The sequence below is a fragment of the Podarcis muralis genome, chromosome 8 (genome assembly GCF_964188315.1).
Source record: "Podarcis muralis chromosome 8, rPodMur119.hap1.1, whole genome shotgun sequence".
Taxonomy (NCBI): Eukaryota; Metazoa; Chordata; class Lepidosauria; order Squamata; family Lacertidae; genus Podarcis; species Podarcis muralis.
In genome coordinates, this window is record NC_135662.1 from 2,823,731 (window position 1) to 2,839,684 (window position 15,954).

General features: G+C 50.2%; 1 protein-coding gene across 1 annotated transcript in view; it reads right to left on the reverse strand.

Moving 5' to 3' along the window:
* Positions 1-15,954, reverse strand: part of ZC3H3 (zinc finger CCCH-type containing 3) — a 269,723-nt gene that overhangs the window by 57,477 nt on the left and 196,292 nt on the right. The window contains exons 6-9 of the mRNA XM_028736023.2: positions 11,113-11,203; positions 8,761-8,919; positions 8,078-8,147; positions 191-322 (exon numbers count right to left, since the gene is read on the reverse strand). Coding sequence (XP_028591856.2) covers positions 191-322; positions 8,078-8,147; positions 8,761-8,919; positions 11,113-11,203 — 452 coding nt within the window. The remainder of the gene's footprint in view (positions 1-190; positions 323-8,077; positions 8,148-8,760; positions 8,920-11,112; positions 11,204-15,954) is intronic.

A 15,954-nucleotide genomic window follows, 5' to 3' on the forward strand; every position in this document is an offset into this window, starting at 1 on the left:
CCGCTCTGGGACCCGTTCTGTGGGGGGGGGGGGGATAAATTGTTTCCCCTTTATTCCCCCCCCCTCCAAATCTAGGTGCGTCCTATGGGCCGGAGCGTCCAATAGGGCGAAAAATACGGTACATGGATTCTCAGCTGCATGAGGGTTACATCTCAATGGGATACTTCTCCAAGCCTTTGTCCCATCTTACCTTCTCTCCCAAGGGACAGTAGCCTTTGAGGAAGTCTGAGCACACCTCCGCTTTCCGGGAAACGTAGACATGGCTGTAGGGACAGTCACTGTTGTTGCAGATCCCTTTCAGGAAATAAGAGCACACAGGCATCTGAAAGGACAAAGTCGGGAGGGAAGATTAATCTCCAATGGTTTAGTGCCAGTTCCAACCCCCAAGTCTGACAGAAAACCATCCCTACTATAAAATGAAGGCCACAGTCTCCCACACCCACCAGATTTGATTCTGGTGTGGTTTACACATGCATCTCTTATGCTCACAACAACCCTGCGAAGCTGGCCACAAATATTCCCATTTGGCAGAATGCAACTTGCGGAGAAAGCAACTTTTTCAGGGCCACCCAGGGAGTCTTGTGAATGAGCAGCAAATTGAGTCTTTCGCTTGTTTGCGGCCTCCATACCTTGTGCAGGACTCCTGCAAGAGCCAGGTGCACCACCCAACTCAGTCGCCTTCATAGCTGCTTCCCTACGGTGCACATATTATGCAACTGATAACTTATACAGTGCTTAATTACAGCGATCTCTAAGTAACTCCATACAAAAACAATAGCAACCCACCAACTGTTAGAACTATAACATCAGAAACAAAGAAAGTCAGTAGGCACCAGAAGTTGAACAGAAGTCTAGTGTCCAGATCAAGGGAAGTAACAGTACCACTCTATTCTGCCTTGGTCAGACCCCACCTGGAATCCTGTGTCCAGTTCTGGGTGCCACAATTTAAGAAGGATGTTGACAAGCTGGAACATGTGCAGAGGAAGGCAACCAAGATGATCAAGGAAACCAAGCCTGATGAAGAACAGTTGAAGGAGCTGGTTATGTTTAGCCTGGGAAAGAGGGGACTGAGAAGAGATAGGATAGGCATCTTCAAATACCTGAAGGGCTGCCACATGGAAGATGGAGCAAGCTTGTTTTTTCCTGCTCCAGAGCCGAGAACCAATGGATTCAAATGACAAGAGAGGTGATTTCGACAAAACATCAGGAAGGACCTTCTGATGGCAAGAGCACAGTGCCTGTCTAATATTCAAGGGGGAAGGAGTTCCAAAGGCTAGGTGTCATGATATGACACCCAAACCTCACCAGACGAGAGTAGCGATGGGCCAAAGGGTACTTTGATTCCCATTTTTGGCATCTTTGAGAGAAACGCCTTTTGCGGCAGCTTGAAGCCAGATTCTGGCCATTGTTTCCTCCAGTCGGTGGGCAGGTCTCCACAGGACTCATTGCTCCCGCTACCATTGCTCACAGGTGCAGGTGATGTGAAAAAGCACATCAAAACCAATCTGTGCGCAGAGACAGATGTGGGGCCGCCTTGAGCACTCCTGCCACAAAGCGCAAAACTATACCTTCTGCCAGCTGCTGGGTAATTAAAAAGGAATTACTGGCCTGCTGTGACATCCTCCTCCTCCACCTTTAGTGGCTACTGGAGGCGGAGAGGGGCTGCAGCTCAGGGTGGCAAAGCGCTGCCTTTGCAGGGATGGAAACACTAGGACTGCTGGTCAGCCAAGGAAGCAGCTGTGGCATCCTCCAGCTGTTTTGGACTACAACTCCCATCAGCCCCAGCCAGTATGGCCGTGCTAGCTGGGGCAGATGGGAGTTGCCGTCCAAAACAGCTGGAGGGCACCAGAGGGCTGCTCCAGGGTGACTCTGCAGAGAATAACATTAAATGAGAATATTTCTATTTCTTAAAAGCATCTTGCTCCGGAGAGTGTACCTTCCAAGGCCCAGAGTCACCACATGGATTGTGGGTGCTTGGCTCGCCTTACCCCCAGAGTTTCAATTCCACGATCTCCCTTTTCCCTTCCTGGCTGTCCACATGGACACAAAAACCGGCTGATTGCCCAGTGAACAGAGCCACCGCTTCTGCCAAGCGCCATGGCCTTAAGTCCTGCAGGTTCACGGATCCTCCGGCCAGTATTTACAGATGTGCAACAAGCACGGGCTGCGTGGGGGAGGGAACTTTCCCCCGAAGGACGTATTAGGGCTTTAACTGAATTAGTTCACTAGAGTGAGAAGGAGGAGGAGGAGGGAGGGGAGAGAAAGAGGACAGCAAAATGGAAGGCTAAAAGCCACGCAAGAAGGAAAAACAAAGAGGGCTTTAAAAGCAAAGAGTTTATTTTTAATTGTCTTTTAACTGCAGACATTAAAATAAAGGACAGGGCTCTGGGGCTGCCTTCTCCTGTCGGCGGTGGCGTGACCGTAAACGATTCCCTTAATGTAGGTTTTGATATAGAGATCAAATTAGCTCTAATAAAAAGGGATAATAAAGGCAGCTCTTATGCAAAACTCAACTCCTCCCAGCTGTCAAGGCTGAGCCATTACCAAGAGGAAGCGCCGTTCTCGTTTCAATTAACCTTGTTTGCACCCCGCGATGTCCGCGCAAATAACAATAACATTAATGCAAGGCGCTGCGGCCATATTAGGAAGCCCCGAAGACGCGCGCACGCCTTCCCGGAGCCGGCGGCTAATGAACCCGAAACTCGACGTGAATTTCCAAATTGCTCACAACAGAGTTTTGAAGCTCTATTAGGGAGAAAAATGCTGATTCTTGTCAAGTCCCTCAAGGGGAAAAGCTGTTGCAACAGCAGCCTGCTCCAGCCCAAGTCTTAGCCTCGTGCTAACCTCTCGCATCCGCAAACTCAGCTGCGCTGGCACACGGGGAATGGCAGGGGGCTGGCGGCCCCAGGGATGGTGGGCAGCAAACTGGGGGCCACAAGGAAGTCTGCCCAGGAGAGCCGGGCCATTTCTCCACTACGCCCCACCCTCCAAATAAGGAAAGCTGTTCGATGCTTCAACTCTTCTCGTCCCATATTCTCAGAAAACCTATCAAAACTCTTCTCTTTTGCTGGGCTTCTAAGGCAGCCAGAGATAATAGTCCCTTCTCTTCTTGTTTTGCCCTTTTCGGGGGGAAACAAACCAATTAATTTTGAACGTAAACGTTTGCAGATTTTCTTTTTGATTCAGTTCAGGACTCTGGCAGCCTTCAAGACATTGTTGGGACTACAACATGGGTGCTAGCTAGAGGCTGATGGGAGTTGTAGTCCAACAGTCTTTGGAGGGCACCAGCTTGCGCAAGGCTTGCTCCAAAGTGGCGTCACAACTACAAATGGCGCTTGACCCCCGAGGAGAGCTGGCTGAGGCGGATGGGAGCTGAAGTCCAACAGCATCTGGAGGGCATCAGTTTGACGAAAGAGGGCCTAAGGGCCTGCTACACAACTGTATTCCACACACACACACCTCGCAAGGACAAACCTCTAAACCGTGTTTGTTCACACAACCTGCAGAGCAATCGGAGGCCCAAGAGGTGTTTTTGAAAGTCAACCACCTCTGGAAAGGCCTGGGCCTGCCCCTGTCTCTGTTCCAACCCAGGCAACTTGGTGGGACAACAACGTCAATGGAGTAGCCGCAGGGCCAGTCCAAGGCATTTTGCTGCCCGAGGCAGTGGACAAGATGCCATTCCCTGGCTCCATTCCATGTACAAAACCCTCCCGAACTGGCTGTCAAAACCAACTCGGACACTGGCAACGGAGCCAATGTCCTCGGCTGCCTCTGAGGGCAGCAGGCTAGCTTAGGGGGCACACAGCACATAGCTCTTGTCCTAGGGTTGCCATTATTTAACCGCTTTTTAGAAACTCCGCCCGGACACTATTTCCAATGGACGAATCCCAGGAAATCCGAATGCACAGTAGCCCTACTCTGTCCACTGTCCACACCACCTCCAACATCTTCCACCTCCTTCTGTCTCAAGGCCCTGGCTAGGCAGAGCACGACTTTAAAATAAATTGCCTGCTGCTTGGTTGCTCAAAAATCCCACCCTAGGGCCTTAAGGAGCAGGGTCAGTAATAAACCAATAGCCACATCATTCCATGGCATGTGTTCCCTTCCGTTTGGTTTAGACCCCTGATGCTCTCGCCAGAAAGCATCATGCTCTCTCCCTGAGGGTTTGCGAAAGAAAGGGACAGACAACAGAGGGACTTCTCAAACTCCATTCCCAGTCGGAGGCAAGCACATTTGCTCTTGGCAGCAGCCAGGAGGTGGGGCAATCGTGTATCCAGACCAAAAAAAAATCTGTTCCTGTACTAAACTCAAGACACAGGATAAGAAAGCTACCTTTAAAAGAAAGGGCTCGTTTGGAGACAGTGGACTCCAGCCAGGCCATTTGCAGCGAAGCCTGGAGCACAGCAGAAAACCGCTTTCTTTTGCAGTAAGGATTAACTCACCAGCCCCTCTCTTTGGGTTGTGCTTTGATAAATGAGGCGGACATCACCTTTCCTGGTAATCGCCAGGTTAACAGGAAGCTACAGGAGCGGGTGCCGAAGTCCCCACTTGCCTCCGGGCAGCCGGCTACCCCTGGGCTATAAATCACAGCGGAAAGGGCTCTGAGCTCAGCAAAGGAAGGGGAGGCCGCAGCCCAGAAACTCCCCAACTCAAAATAGAAAGTAAGAAGTCCACTCCTCTCCCCCAAAACAGTTCACTAGAATGGACTTGCTTTGGGGAAACCACACGTTGAACCACAAGTTCGGGGGGGGGGGGACTGGGTACCTTTAGTTTCCCATTCAGCACGGCACAGGGATGGGTTACTCTGTGCTCAACAAGAAAAGAGAACGAAATTCTGCCCCAGGCAACCTGCATTCTGTGCAATTTCAGAACCTAGGTAAATTAGCAAATACGCACGACGCCTCGACTTTGCCGCATTTATTCTGCAAATATTTTCCAGCGGTCGACATTATTTATTCTGGGTTTGCTAGTCACAGGGAGGGGGGGTGGGGACATGGGAGCTTTGCAGTCCCCGTCCCCCCCCCCCCCCGCCTGGCCAAAAAAGCATATTTAGCTACCTCTCCGGATTCTGAGATTTAAGCAGGTTTTGCTCACACAGCTTTAAGCATCTCTTCAAAGTAATAAGGGCCAGAAACCTGCTTATCTTCTGTTAGTGAAAATGGGAGTTCTCAGGGAGCTGAAACGCTGCACCTGATACCATCTGGGAGCCGTCAGGGAGGGCGGGAGGCAGAGAGCATGAAGTCATAGTTAATGGCCTGACTGGGGCCAGCTGAAAACTTTTTTTTTTGTTTTCGGCCAGCCTACCCAGACATATAATTTAGCTACCTCTATCTCTTTTAAAAGCTGTATTGATTTTATCTTTGTTTGTAATGATGATGGTTCTCTGTGTATGTGTGTGTGTGTTTAACAACAACGGCTTCATATATATTTGTTCTTAATTGGACTGTGAATTTGAGCTGCGTTTTATCCAAAAATGTATTTGTCCCTCGGTTGGAGAGCTTTTCGATCAAGCTGGTTATAAATCTACTAAATCAGCCGTTCCCAAACTTTGGGGGGCTACTGCCCCCCTTGGTTCCATCACCCCATCCCCATTGCCAGCTACTCTATAAAGAGCATTATTCAGAATAGTGGTTTGCAAGACCCTCTAAGGAAGGTGATAACACAGTAAAATTCAAAACAGTAACAATGAATGGCACATTTATTCAAAATCAAATTAAAACTATTTAGTTTAATTATGTCAACAACGTTAGTGAGCTTGATCCAGCAATACCCATTTTTCAAAGCCTGATGGTCATTTACCAAAGTAATAGTAATTTACACCTCCAGCACCCCTCTGCCACCCCCATTCCTCTTTGCCACCCCTGCCCTCCCAGGGGGTGCTACCTCTGGTCTAAATAAATAAATCCACACATATGAAACAGCAGCCCCCTCTCTCCCAATATGGGCCACGCTCTAGAGTGAGGATGGAACTGTCCTATCCTGAATTCTGGGTGGGACAGTGAGACCTGCACCAGGAGTTGGTACTTCCAGGGGGCTGGGGAAGAGACTGACCATCTCCTCCCTCCCAAACTTTTCCCTTTTGCTGCTGCCAGCCTCCTCTGGAGTAAAGATACGGCCACCATCTGCATGTCATCTAGCCTGGTGAGAGGACCCCTCCCCTCTGAACTGTATGCAAGCCAGGCTCCTTGGACAGCTGGAAGGCCAGAAACTTTATTTCCGTTTTTACTTGCTTCGCTTTTTATTTATGCACTTAAACCTTGACTGTTTTGTTTGTGTTTTTGTAATATTGAATTTATTCTGTTTGTTAACTTGCTGATTTTTCTCAGTTTTCTAATTTACTGGCATGCTCTGCATCTTGCATATTGGCATTCTGATGTTTTGAATGTTCTCTGTAAGCTGCTCTGGGCACAGCATATCGTGGAAGAGTGGCATCTAAGGAGGAGTTTTGGATTTGATATCCCGCTTTATCACTACCCGAAGGAGTCTCAAAGCGGCTAACATTCTCCTTTCCCTTCCTCCCCCACAACAAACACTCTGTGAGGTGAGTGGGGCTGAGAGACGTCAGAGAAGTGTGACTGGCCCAAGGTCACCCAGCAGCTGCATGTAGAGGAGTGGGGAAGCGAACCCGGTTCCCCAGATTACGAGTCTACCGCTCTTAACCACTACACCACACTGGCTCTCAATCAATCCACCCCTCATCAAATGCAGTTGCCATGATCTTCAGAAATGGGACCCTCTGCTTCTGCCCTGCTTGCCATGAGGCAAAACCTGCCGCCAGGTGCCATCCAGCCGGTTGCCGTGGCAATCGGCACAGTACAGTATGTTGTAAGCATGTGGTTGACAGTGACAGCCAGCCCTAAGGATGCTCTTCCACCTGTGCCTGTGGGCACCTCGTATGCGGAAGACGACAGCCCAAGTTGCCCTGACCTGCTTAATGTGCTAAAATACTGATACATCACAGAATCACAGAGTTGGAAGGGACCCTGAGCACCATCTAGTCCAGCCCCCTGCAATGCAGGAATATGCAGCTGCCCCATCCAGGGATGGAACCTGCAGCCTTGCCATCATCAGCACCCCACACTAGCCAACTGAGCTATCAAAGCAGCCTAAGAGACCCGCTTTGCTCTCACGATGGGAAGCAGCCCCATGGCGACCCTGAACAACCTTCCCAAGCCAACTCCGAATGAATACTGTCAGGGTACTGCCCTCGAGGGGGACGTGGGTGGCGCTGTGGGTTAAACCACAGAGCCTAGGGCTTGCCGATCAGAAGGTCGGTGGTTCGAATCCCTGCGATAGTGAGCTCCTGTTGTTCGGTCCCTGCTCCTGCCAACCTAGCAGTTCGAAAGCACGTCAAAAGTGCAAGTAGACAAATAGGTATCGCTCCAGCGGGAAGGTAAACGGCATTTCCGTGTGCTGCTCTGGTTCGCCAGAAGTGACTTAGTCATGCTGGCCACATGACCTGGAAGCTGTACGCCGGCTCCCTCGGCCAATAAAGCGAGATGAGCACTGCAACCCCAGAGTCGGCCACGACTGGACCTAATGGTCAGGGGTCCCTTTCCCTTTACTGCCATCGAAAGGGGGGAGGGGGGCAGAAGCGTACAGGGACGTTGCTCAGCAGTAACACTTCATCAGGGAGTGGTGAGAGTGACGCTTCCGGCGAAACGGAGGGGGAAAGGAGGGGCGAAGTGAGGCAAAGGTTCACAGAGGTTATGGTGAGCCCTAGCACCGCTCCCAGCCGGGTTGATAGGGAAACAGACATGCAGCTTCCGTCGCCTAGTTTTCGCAAGGGGGTCAAACATAAAGATAGGAGGCAGAGACTTGGGGTGTCTAAGTTCTTATGCTGGCTGGGGGGGGGGACTGGAAGAGCCCACTCCCAGAATCTGAAAGTGACTGAGACAGACATGAACTTTGGGTTCCTGCCCTGTACATAGTTGTGCACTTAATAAAACCTGTAAAAGGCAGGTCGGAGTCCTAGCTGTTTACTCGTGAGCAACCACCTGCATCCCTGACAAATACGTTGTATGAAACACCTTCCCTCTGCGGCCCCCTCCCTTGGCTGACTAAGAGCCAAACCAACCTTGTCTTTCGAAACCTTGTGCGAAAAGGGGCAGGTCCCATCGGTCTTCTTGCATGTACCACGGAGAAACCTGTCGAGAAGATGGAGAAGAGGGAGGTCTGAGGAGCTTTGGAGGGAAGCAGATGACAGCTGGAAAAATTTTGCAGGGGGGGAATGGTGGAATTCAACCGTTACAAATATATTTCCGCTTGCCGTGCAGAACAATCCTCACTCTCCAAACCCTGTGAGCTGTTTCGGCGGTTCTCCTGACCCCCTCCCCAGCCGATTTCAGGGGGTGCACAGCAGAAGGAGCGGGGAGCCCCATTGCGCGAGTGGAAGCCCTTGCGCATGGCTTCCGCTGATGTTGCGCAAAGCAATTTCAGCTTCCACCAGCATGAGGCCAAGGCCAAGCGCAGGTATTTCTTTGGAAAGGCCTTTCTAAAGATGGGACAGGCCCTGTCGATTTCTGCAAAGCTCCCACGGCCAACTTAGACCAGTTTTAATTTACTGAAATGTTTGCTTAGGGCAGCGCTTGCAATCGCAGATAGCTGTGGCCAATGTGTGGATTATACATGTGTATCTGATGCACGCTGGATGCAAATGGAGACGTGCCCCTTTTCGCCTCATTAACTTGGTTAATCCACCATCTTCGGGCACAACAGCACTGTCCCTTCCTGGGGCTTCTGGAATGGAAGATCATTTACCGTGTGCAGACGGCCACCTTTTCCGGGTCGTGGATGTAGGGGCACCTCTCGCCACGGTTGCATTTGCCAAAGCGGTTGTAGTACATGCAGTATTCCTTCTTCTTCTCCTTCTTCTGCTTGGCCTGGCGGATGATGGCCAAGCTGCGCTGGACGGCTCGGCTGCAGGGAAGGAGAGAGACAACAACTCACTTCAGCCCCAGCCAGCACGGCCGAGCGGCAGGGACTATCATTCTTAAAACTACATTTATTTATTTTTTCTAAAAGACGAATGGTACAAATCGTAACTGACAAATGCATGAGGGAATGCCTCAGAATTACAGCAAAATTAAGTAACAAATAACTAAGATTTAAACAAATAACAACAATGGGTGTTTAGTTTGATTGCTCTGCCCTCTTTTCTTCCACAATGTGCAGAGCAGAGTTCCCAAAATACTGGCCCCGATCTCTGGGGTCAAATCTTTTCACTGTTAAAAGTTCCATAAACTAGCATACACTTTGCTGGTACGCTTGGGATCCTCTCTTACCCCATTTATAATTTATATGTTAAATGCTAAAACCCTCAAAGTGGGTTGTTAATTAATTAATTAAATTTACATTCTGCCCTTCATCCGAAGATCTCAGGGTGGTTCAAAAGATAAAAATAGAGGAGATATTTCCTGAAGTCAAACCAGACCAGATAAGAAGTGTCTTTTCTAGCTATCCCTCTGTACAGTGGTACCTCAGGTTACATACACTTCAGGTTACAGACTCCGCTAACCCAGAAATAGTACCTCGGGTTAAGAACTTTGCTTCAGGATGAGAACAGAAATCGTGCTCCAGCGGCGTGGCAGCAGCAGGAGGCCCCATTGGCTAAAGTGGTGCTTCAGGTTAAGAACAGTTTCAGGTTAAGAACAGACCTCTGGAACGAATTAAGTACTTAATCCGAGGTACCACTGTATAGACGGACTTTGAGCATTAGCTTTCCCAGAACGGTCAGGAATGATGGAAGCGCAGTCCAGTAGCATTTGGCAGGTTGCCTAGGACAGGGGTGGCCAACTCTCAAGAGACTGCTATCTACGTTCAGAATTATACCTCGGGTTAAATGTGCTTCAGGTTGAGTGTTTTCAAGTTACGCTCTGTGGTGACCTGGAAGTAACGGAACACGTTGCTTCTGGGTTTTGCCACTCATGCATGCGCAGGTGCTCAAAATGATGTCACACACATGCGCAGAAGCCGCAAAATGCGACTCGCATTCTACTCAGGATGCAAATGGGGCTCTGGAACAGATCCCGTTCGCATCCAGAGGTACCACTGTAAAAAGGTTTGGGGGGGGGGAGTTCTGTTTGAGGGGGTGGGTTAAAGGCAAGGGACAAAGGGGTAAAGTCACTCGCAAAAAGATCACAATGGATCAAAACAGCAGCACAGAGAAAGCTCTGTCTTCCCTTCCAGAGATCACACAACAATGGAGGGCAGGGCGAGGGGGCGGGGCAGGAGTCCGTTTTACAGACACTAAGGAAAGGGAGCCAGAGATCGACCGCGATCTACCAAATACTCACGAGGATCTACCAGTAGAATGCGATCGACCTGTTGGACATCCCTGCCTTAAAGTAAAGGTAAAGGGACCCCTGACCATTAGGTCCAGTCGTGGCCGACTCTGGGATTGCGTCACTCATCTCACTTTACTGGCCAAGGGAGCTGGCGTCCAGCTTCCGGGTCATGTGGCCAGCATGACTAAGCCACTTCTGGCGAGCCAGAGCAGCGCACGGAAACGCCGCTTACCTTCCTGCCGGAGTGGTACCTATTTATCTACTTGCACTTTGTGCTTTCGAACTGCTAGGTTGGCAGGAGCAGGGACTGAGCAAGGGGAGCTCACCCCGTCACGGGGATTCAAACCGCCGACCTTCTGATCGGCAAGTCCTAGGCTCTGTGGTTTAACCCACAGCACCACCCATCACTAACTGCCACCTCATCTGCCATCTCCCCAGGCAAGGATGCAAGAGAGGAAACTGCTGCTTTTCAACACTCAATACATGCCTAAAAGTAAACCAGGCCTGCAGCTTTCTCTCCCCCCCCACCTGATCCATTTCGACTGTTTTTTGTCCCCCACCTAAATAATTGGCAAAACACCCTCCGCCAATCCAGCCCTTGGGAGTGGGGTAGAGAAGAGAAAGAAGGGACGTCGTAACAGCCCATCACATCTCTCCGTCTCATTGTCACTCAGTCAGACTACAACCTTTCGAGACGGCACAGAAGAGTTTCGGGGGCTTAGCAAAACAGCCAGAGAGGTTCCAGAGCTCCCAGGATTAACAGGACACTTGCTCTGTTCACATTTGGGGGACTAGCGTCTCTCCTCTAGAGGGAAGGAATACAGACCTTGCGATGTAACGGCTGGTGGTCGACCTGTTCAGATAACTGGATGGGGAATAGCCAGGGGAGCCATGGGCAGAATCTGGCCTCGCCGTTCCTGGAGAGAAGGAGAAAGACGTGAGATGTTAATTGGCGCTCGTGCAGATACAGTCATACCTCGGGTTGAATACGCTTCGAGTTGCGCTGCGCGGGAACCCGGAAGTTACGGAGCACGTTATTTCCAGGTTTCGCCGCTTGCGCATGCGCAGACACTCAAAATGAAGTCATGCGCATGCGCAGAAGCGGCGAGAAGCGGCGCGCGCATGCGCAGACGTGCCATCACTAGTTACATTTACCTCTAGATGCGAACGGAGCTCTGGAACGGATCCCGTTCGTATCTAGAGGTACCACTGTACTACAGAAGTTGCAAAAAGGAGCTTGATCTTCTACTGATTTGCAGGCGGGAGGGGGCCATGCAAAGTTCCGGCAGGGTAAATAAGCGCATCCTGGGTGGGCCGAGGTGTTGCCGCCACCTCGCCAGCAGCAGGAAACTGCCAGGTGCCTGGCTGGGGATCAGAATAAATAAGGCCAGGGACTCAGGAAGCATTGCAGAAAGGCACAGGCTTGCCAACGATGTGCCACTCCCGTGTCACAACATTTGGCAAGGACCCACCTGTATGGCAAGAGCGGAGGAACTAAGAGGGCTTGTTTTGTCTTCTATTTATGTTTCCTTATGTCTCCTGCCTCCAGCAAACTGAGACAAAGGGACAGAGGATGCTGCAGAGCTGGAAAAGGTTCAGAAAAGGGCAACCCCAATGATCCAGGGGGTGAAGAAACTCCGTTATGAAGAAAGGTTGCAGCGTTTGGGGCTTTTCCCTTTAGGGAAAAGGCAAGCGAGAGGCAACGTTGATAGAGGTTTACGAAATTATTCCTCCCTCTCTCGTAACGCAGGAACCCTTGGACGTCTGACGAAGCAGGGCGTGGGAAGATGCAGGACAGAGAAAAGGAAGGACTTTTTCATGCTGCACATAGTTAACCAATGGAACAGGAGGCAGCTGTGGTCACCGACCTGGGTGGCTTTAAAAGAGAACTGGACAAAGGAATGGAGGGGAGGGTTATGGTTGCTCTGCTCTGCCCCAACCATCCCGTTCTCATGGGGGCTAACCAGAGGCCTGTGGGAAATAATAATAATAATAATTTATTTATACCCCGCCCTTCCCGGTTCAAAAACTGGGCTCAGGGCGGCTAACAACAAATTTAAAACACTTAATTGTAAAAGCAGCATAAAATACAGTATAAAAACACAAATAACAATAAAATCAAAAATCAATTTAGGGGAAATAAGCATTGGATAATCCCCCAGGCTAGCTGGCTGAATTGGTCCTACTTGGGCCAGCGAGGAGGCCAGGGGAGAATGAGCTGTGGGTTCCCAGAGCGGGTAATCTTCATAAAAGGGGAGGGGGAGGGAAGAAGGGGAATAAAATATAAGGCTGAATTCAAATTAAAGGCCAGGCGGAATAGCTCTGTCTTACAGGCCCAATGGAAAGAGGTTAAATCCTGCAGGGCCCTGGTCTCATGGGACAGAGCATTCCACCAGGTTGGAGCCATCACTGAGAAGGCCCTGGCCCTGGGGGAGGAAGGCCCTGGCCCGGGACCTCTAAACTAAGGTTGTTCGTTGAGCTTAAGGTCCTCTGTGGGGCAGACCAGGAGAGGCGGTCCCGTCCCGTAGGATTTGAGTACAAGAGCCCTCTCCCATCCTGTGGTTGCAACCAACTGGCATTCAGAAGCATTGCTGCCTCCCCCTGTGTCGGCCGAGTGTGGCCATCATGGCTAGTGGCCCAAAACAACCCTCTCCTCCATGACTTGGTCTAATCCAAGGTTTTAGGGAGATGCTGCAAGGGATCTTCAACATGCAGAAAATCTGGGACTATGAGAAGGCATGCTCTGAGAAAGCTGGGAGCTGAACTGAAAGGCCTCGTTTCCAGAAAAGAGTTTCACGCCACTGTTACTTATTTACATTGTGGCTCCCCCTCCCCCTCTCAAGCATGATGGGGAGTTCCTCCTGCATCGTTCTGCCCTGCACCATCAGCCGAGACGTGTGCCTGAGCGTGGCAGGTGGGGAAGAGCGTCATTCCGTCGTTCACCTGCCAATCCGAGTGTGTTCCCGAGTGAGTGAGTGGAATTTGATAGCGTGTCAATGAGCACTCTCTTCACCCGGGCTGTCACGCAGCCCGCTGGTGACGGCACAGGCCCATCTGTTCCATGTGCAAACAAAATTGCTGGCGCAGCCGCATTCCCGGAGCATCGCTGCCGATCAGAGGTATCAACCAAGCCCAACCGTGGGGCAAACTCCTCTCCCCTCCCCCCACCAAGACAGGCAGTCACTGCAAAACATCTGGATGGCCCCTCACAAGATGGGACCCTTTGCTATGGACTGGACTTGTTGCCTTGTGCATCTTCTTCTTCTGGGATGCGGCAAAGCATTTTCTCCCCATCACCATCAGCACCACCATCACAAGATTTTCTCGCTGTGGGGATTTCGGCAAGACCAGCCAGGGATCTTTTACAAGTGCTACTTTCCGGTTGTTAAAAAGCGCTCATAAACTACCCCGCTCAGGAAGAAGCCTTAAAGCAAAAGATAAGATGGGAAGCTGGGAAAAGATACTAAAAAGTTCCAAGCAGACTATCAGATGCTGTTGCTCGAGAGTAACCAGGCAGGACTCCGACCTGTCTTTTACAGGCTTTATTTTGGTGCAAGCTATTTACAGTGAGTGAGAGTGAGAGCTGGATTGTAAAGAAGGCTGATAGCCGAAGAATTGATGCTTTTGAATTATGGTGCTGGAGGAGACTCTTGAGAGTCCCATGGACTGCAAGAAAGATCAAACCTCTCCATTCTGAAGGAAGTCAGCCCTGAGTGCTCACTGGAAGGACACATCGTGAAGCTGAGGCTCCAAGACTTTGGCCACCTCATGAGAAGAGAAGACTCCCTGGAAAAGACCCTGATGTTGGGAAAGATGGAGGGCGCAAGGAGAATGGGACGACAGAGGACGAGATGGTTGGACAGTGTTCTCGAAGCGACCAGCATGAGTTTGACAAAACTGCGGGAGGCAGTGGAAGACAGGAGTGCCTGGCGTGCTCTGGTCCAGGGGGTCACGAAGAGTCGGACACAACTAAAGAACTAAACAACAACAAGACTTCCTCAACCTCGGCCCTCCAGATGTTTTAAGACTACAATTCCCATCATCCCTGACCACTGGTCCTGCTAGCTAGGGATCATGGGAGTTGTAGGCCAAAAACATCTGGAGGGCCGAGGTTGAGGAAGCCTGGTCTGAAGCCATGAAACGCCACGATTCACAGCGGCCCTCCAGACCCCTGTCCCCTCATCCCAAGCAAAGTAAAGAAAACCCGTCATGAGCTGGAGGCCGGGAAACTCTGTTCCAGAAGATAAGCGCAAATGTTTTTCCAGCTACTGCATCTTGAGAAAGAAAGAGAACTAAAGTCATTCCCTCCCTCCTGTCTGGCTTAGAGAAATGAATGGCTAGAATTTTTAACTAATGAAATAGAAACCGATAGATCAATAGCTGGACGCCAACAGCTTCATAGCTGGGCTTTCATTTTATAAAAACGGCCTAATTTATTTATCTCTGCAGGAAGTGTTCGCAAAGCTGCGTTCAAACTGTTTAAGGAGCCCTCTTGCCTGCTGTGGACCTGCCTTGGGGCCACAGGAACTTAATAAATAAATAAAGTCACGATAACTACTCCCAGGGAGCAAGCCCCACCAGAACGGAAGGAGTTTGGCCCACGGTCCTTTGAGGCACTTCCAGGAACCATGTTCCTTTCAACGGGGGCTGCATCAAGGCCTTTCATCAGTGTGTGATGACAATATTAAGCAGGGGCTCGGGTTCAGGAGGTAGAAACATAGAATTGTAGAGTTGGAAGGGACCCGGTGGGTCATCTAGTCCAACCCCCTGCAATGCAGGAATCACAACTGAAGCATCCCTGGCAGGTTCCACATATACACAAAAAAGACATGTACCCGAGCCCTTGGAACCACTCTGTAGTTAGCGGGTAATGGGGGCAGAGAGAAAATCTCCAGTACTCACTCCAGGAGAACGCCAAATGTGAAAAGAGCTTTCAACAGTCAAAAACACTGGGGGAAACCAATTGTTAAAAAAACAATTAAGCATTGTGTGTGTGTGTGTGTGTGTGTGTGTGTGTGTGGATTTAGATAGATATAGGTACAGATATTAGTGATGTATGGAAGTGAGAGCTGGACCATAAAGAAGGCTGATCGCCGAAGAATGGATGCTTTTGAATTCTGGTGCTGGAGGAGACTCTTGAGAGTCCCATGGACTGCAAGAAGATCAAACCTCTCCATTCTGAAGGAAATCAGCCCTGAGTGCTCACTGGAAGGACAGATCGTGAAGTTGAGGCTCCAGTACTTTGGCCACCTCATGAGAAGAGAAGACTCCCTGGAGAAGACACTGATGCTGGGAAAGATGGAGGGCACAAGGAGAAGGGGGCGACAGAGGACGAGATGGTTGGATAGTGTTTTCGAGGTTACCAGCATGAGTCTGACCAAACTGCGGGAAGTAGTGGAGGACAGAGGTGCCTGGCGTGCTCTGGTCCATGGGGTCACGAAGAGTCGGACACGACTAAACGACTAAACAACAACAACTACAACAGGTACAGATATAGAGATAGGATTGTCAACTGTCATGTATGATCTACTTGATTGTTTTTAACACTCGATTGGCAGCCGCTGAGAGTGTCTGGGGAAACTTAGTCAGATGGGCGGGGTATAAATAATAAGTTATTATAATAATAATATTATTATTATTGATATTCCTGCATTGCAGGGGGTTGGAC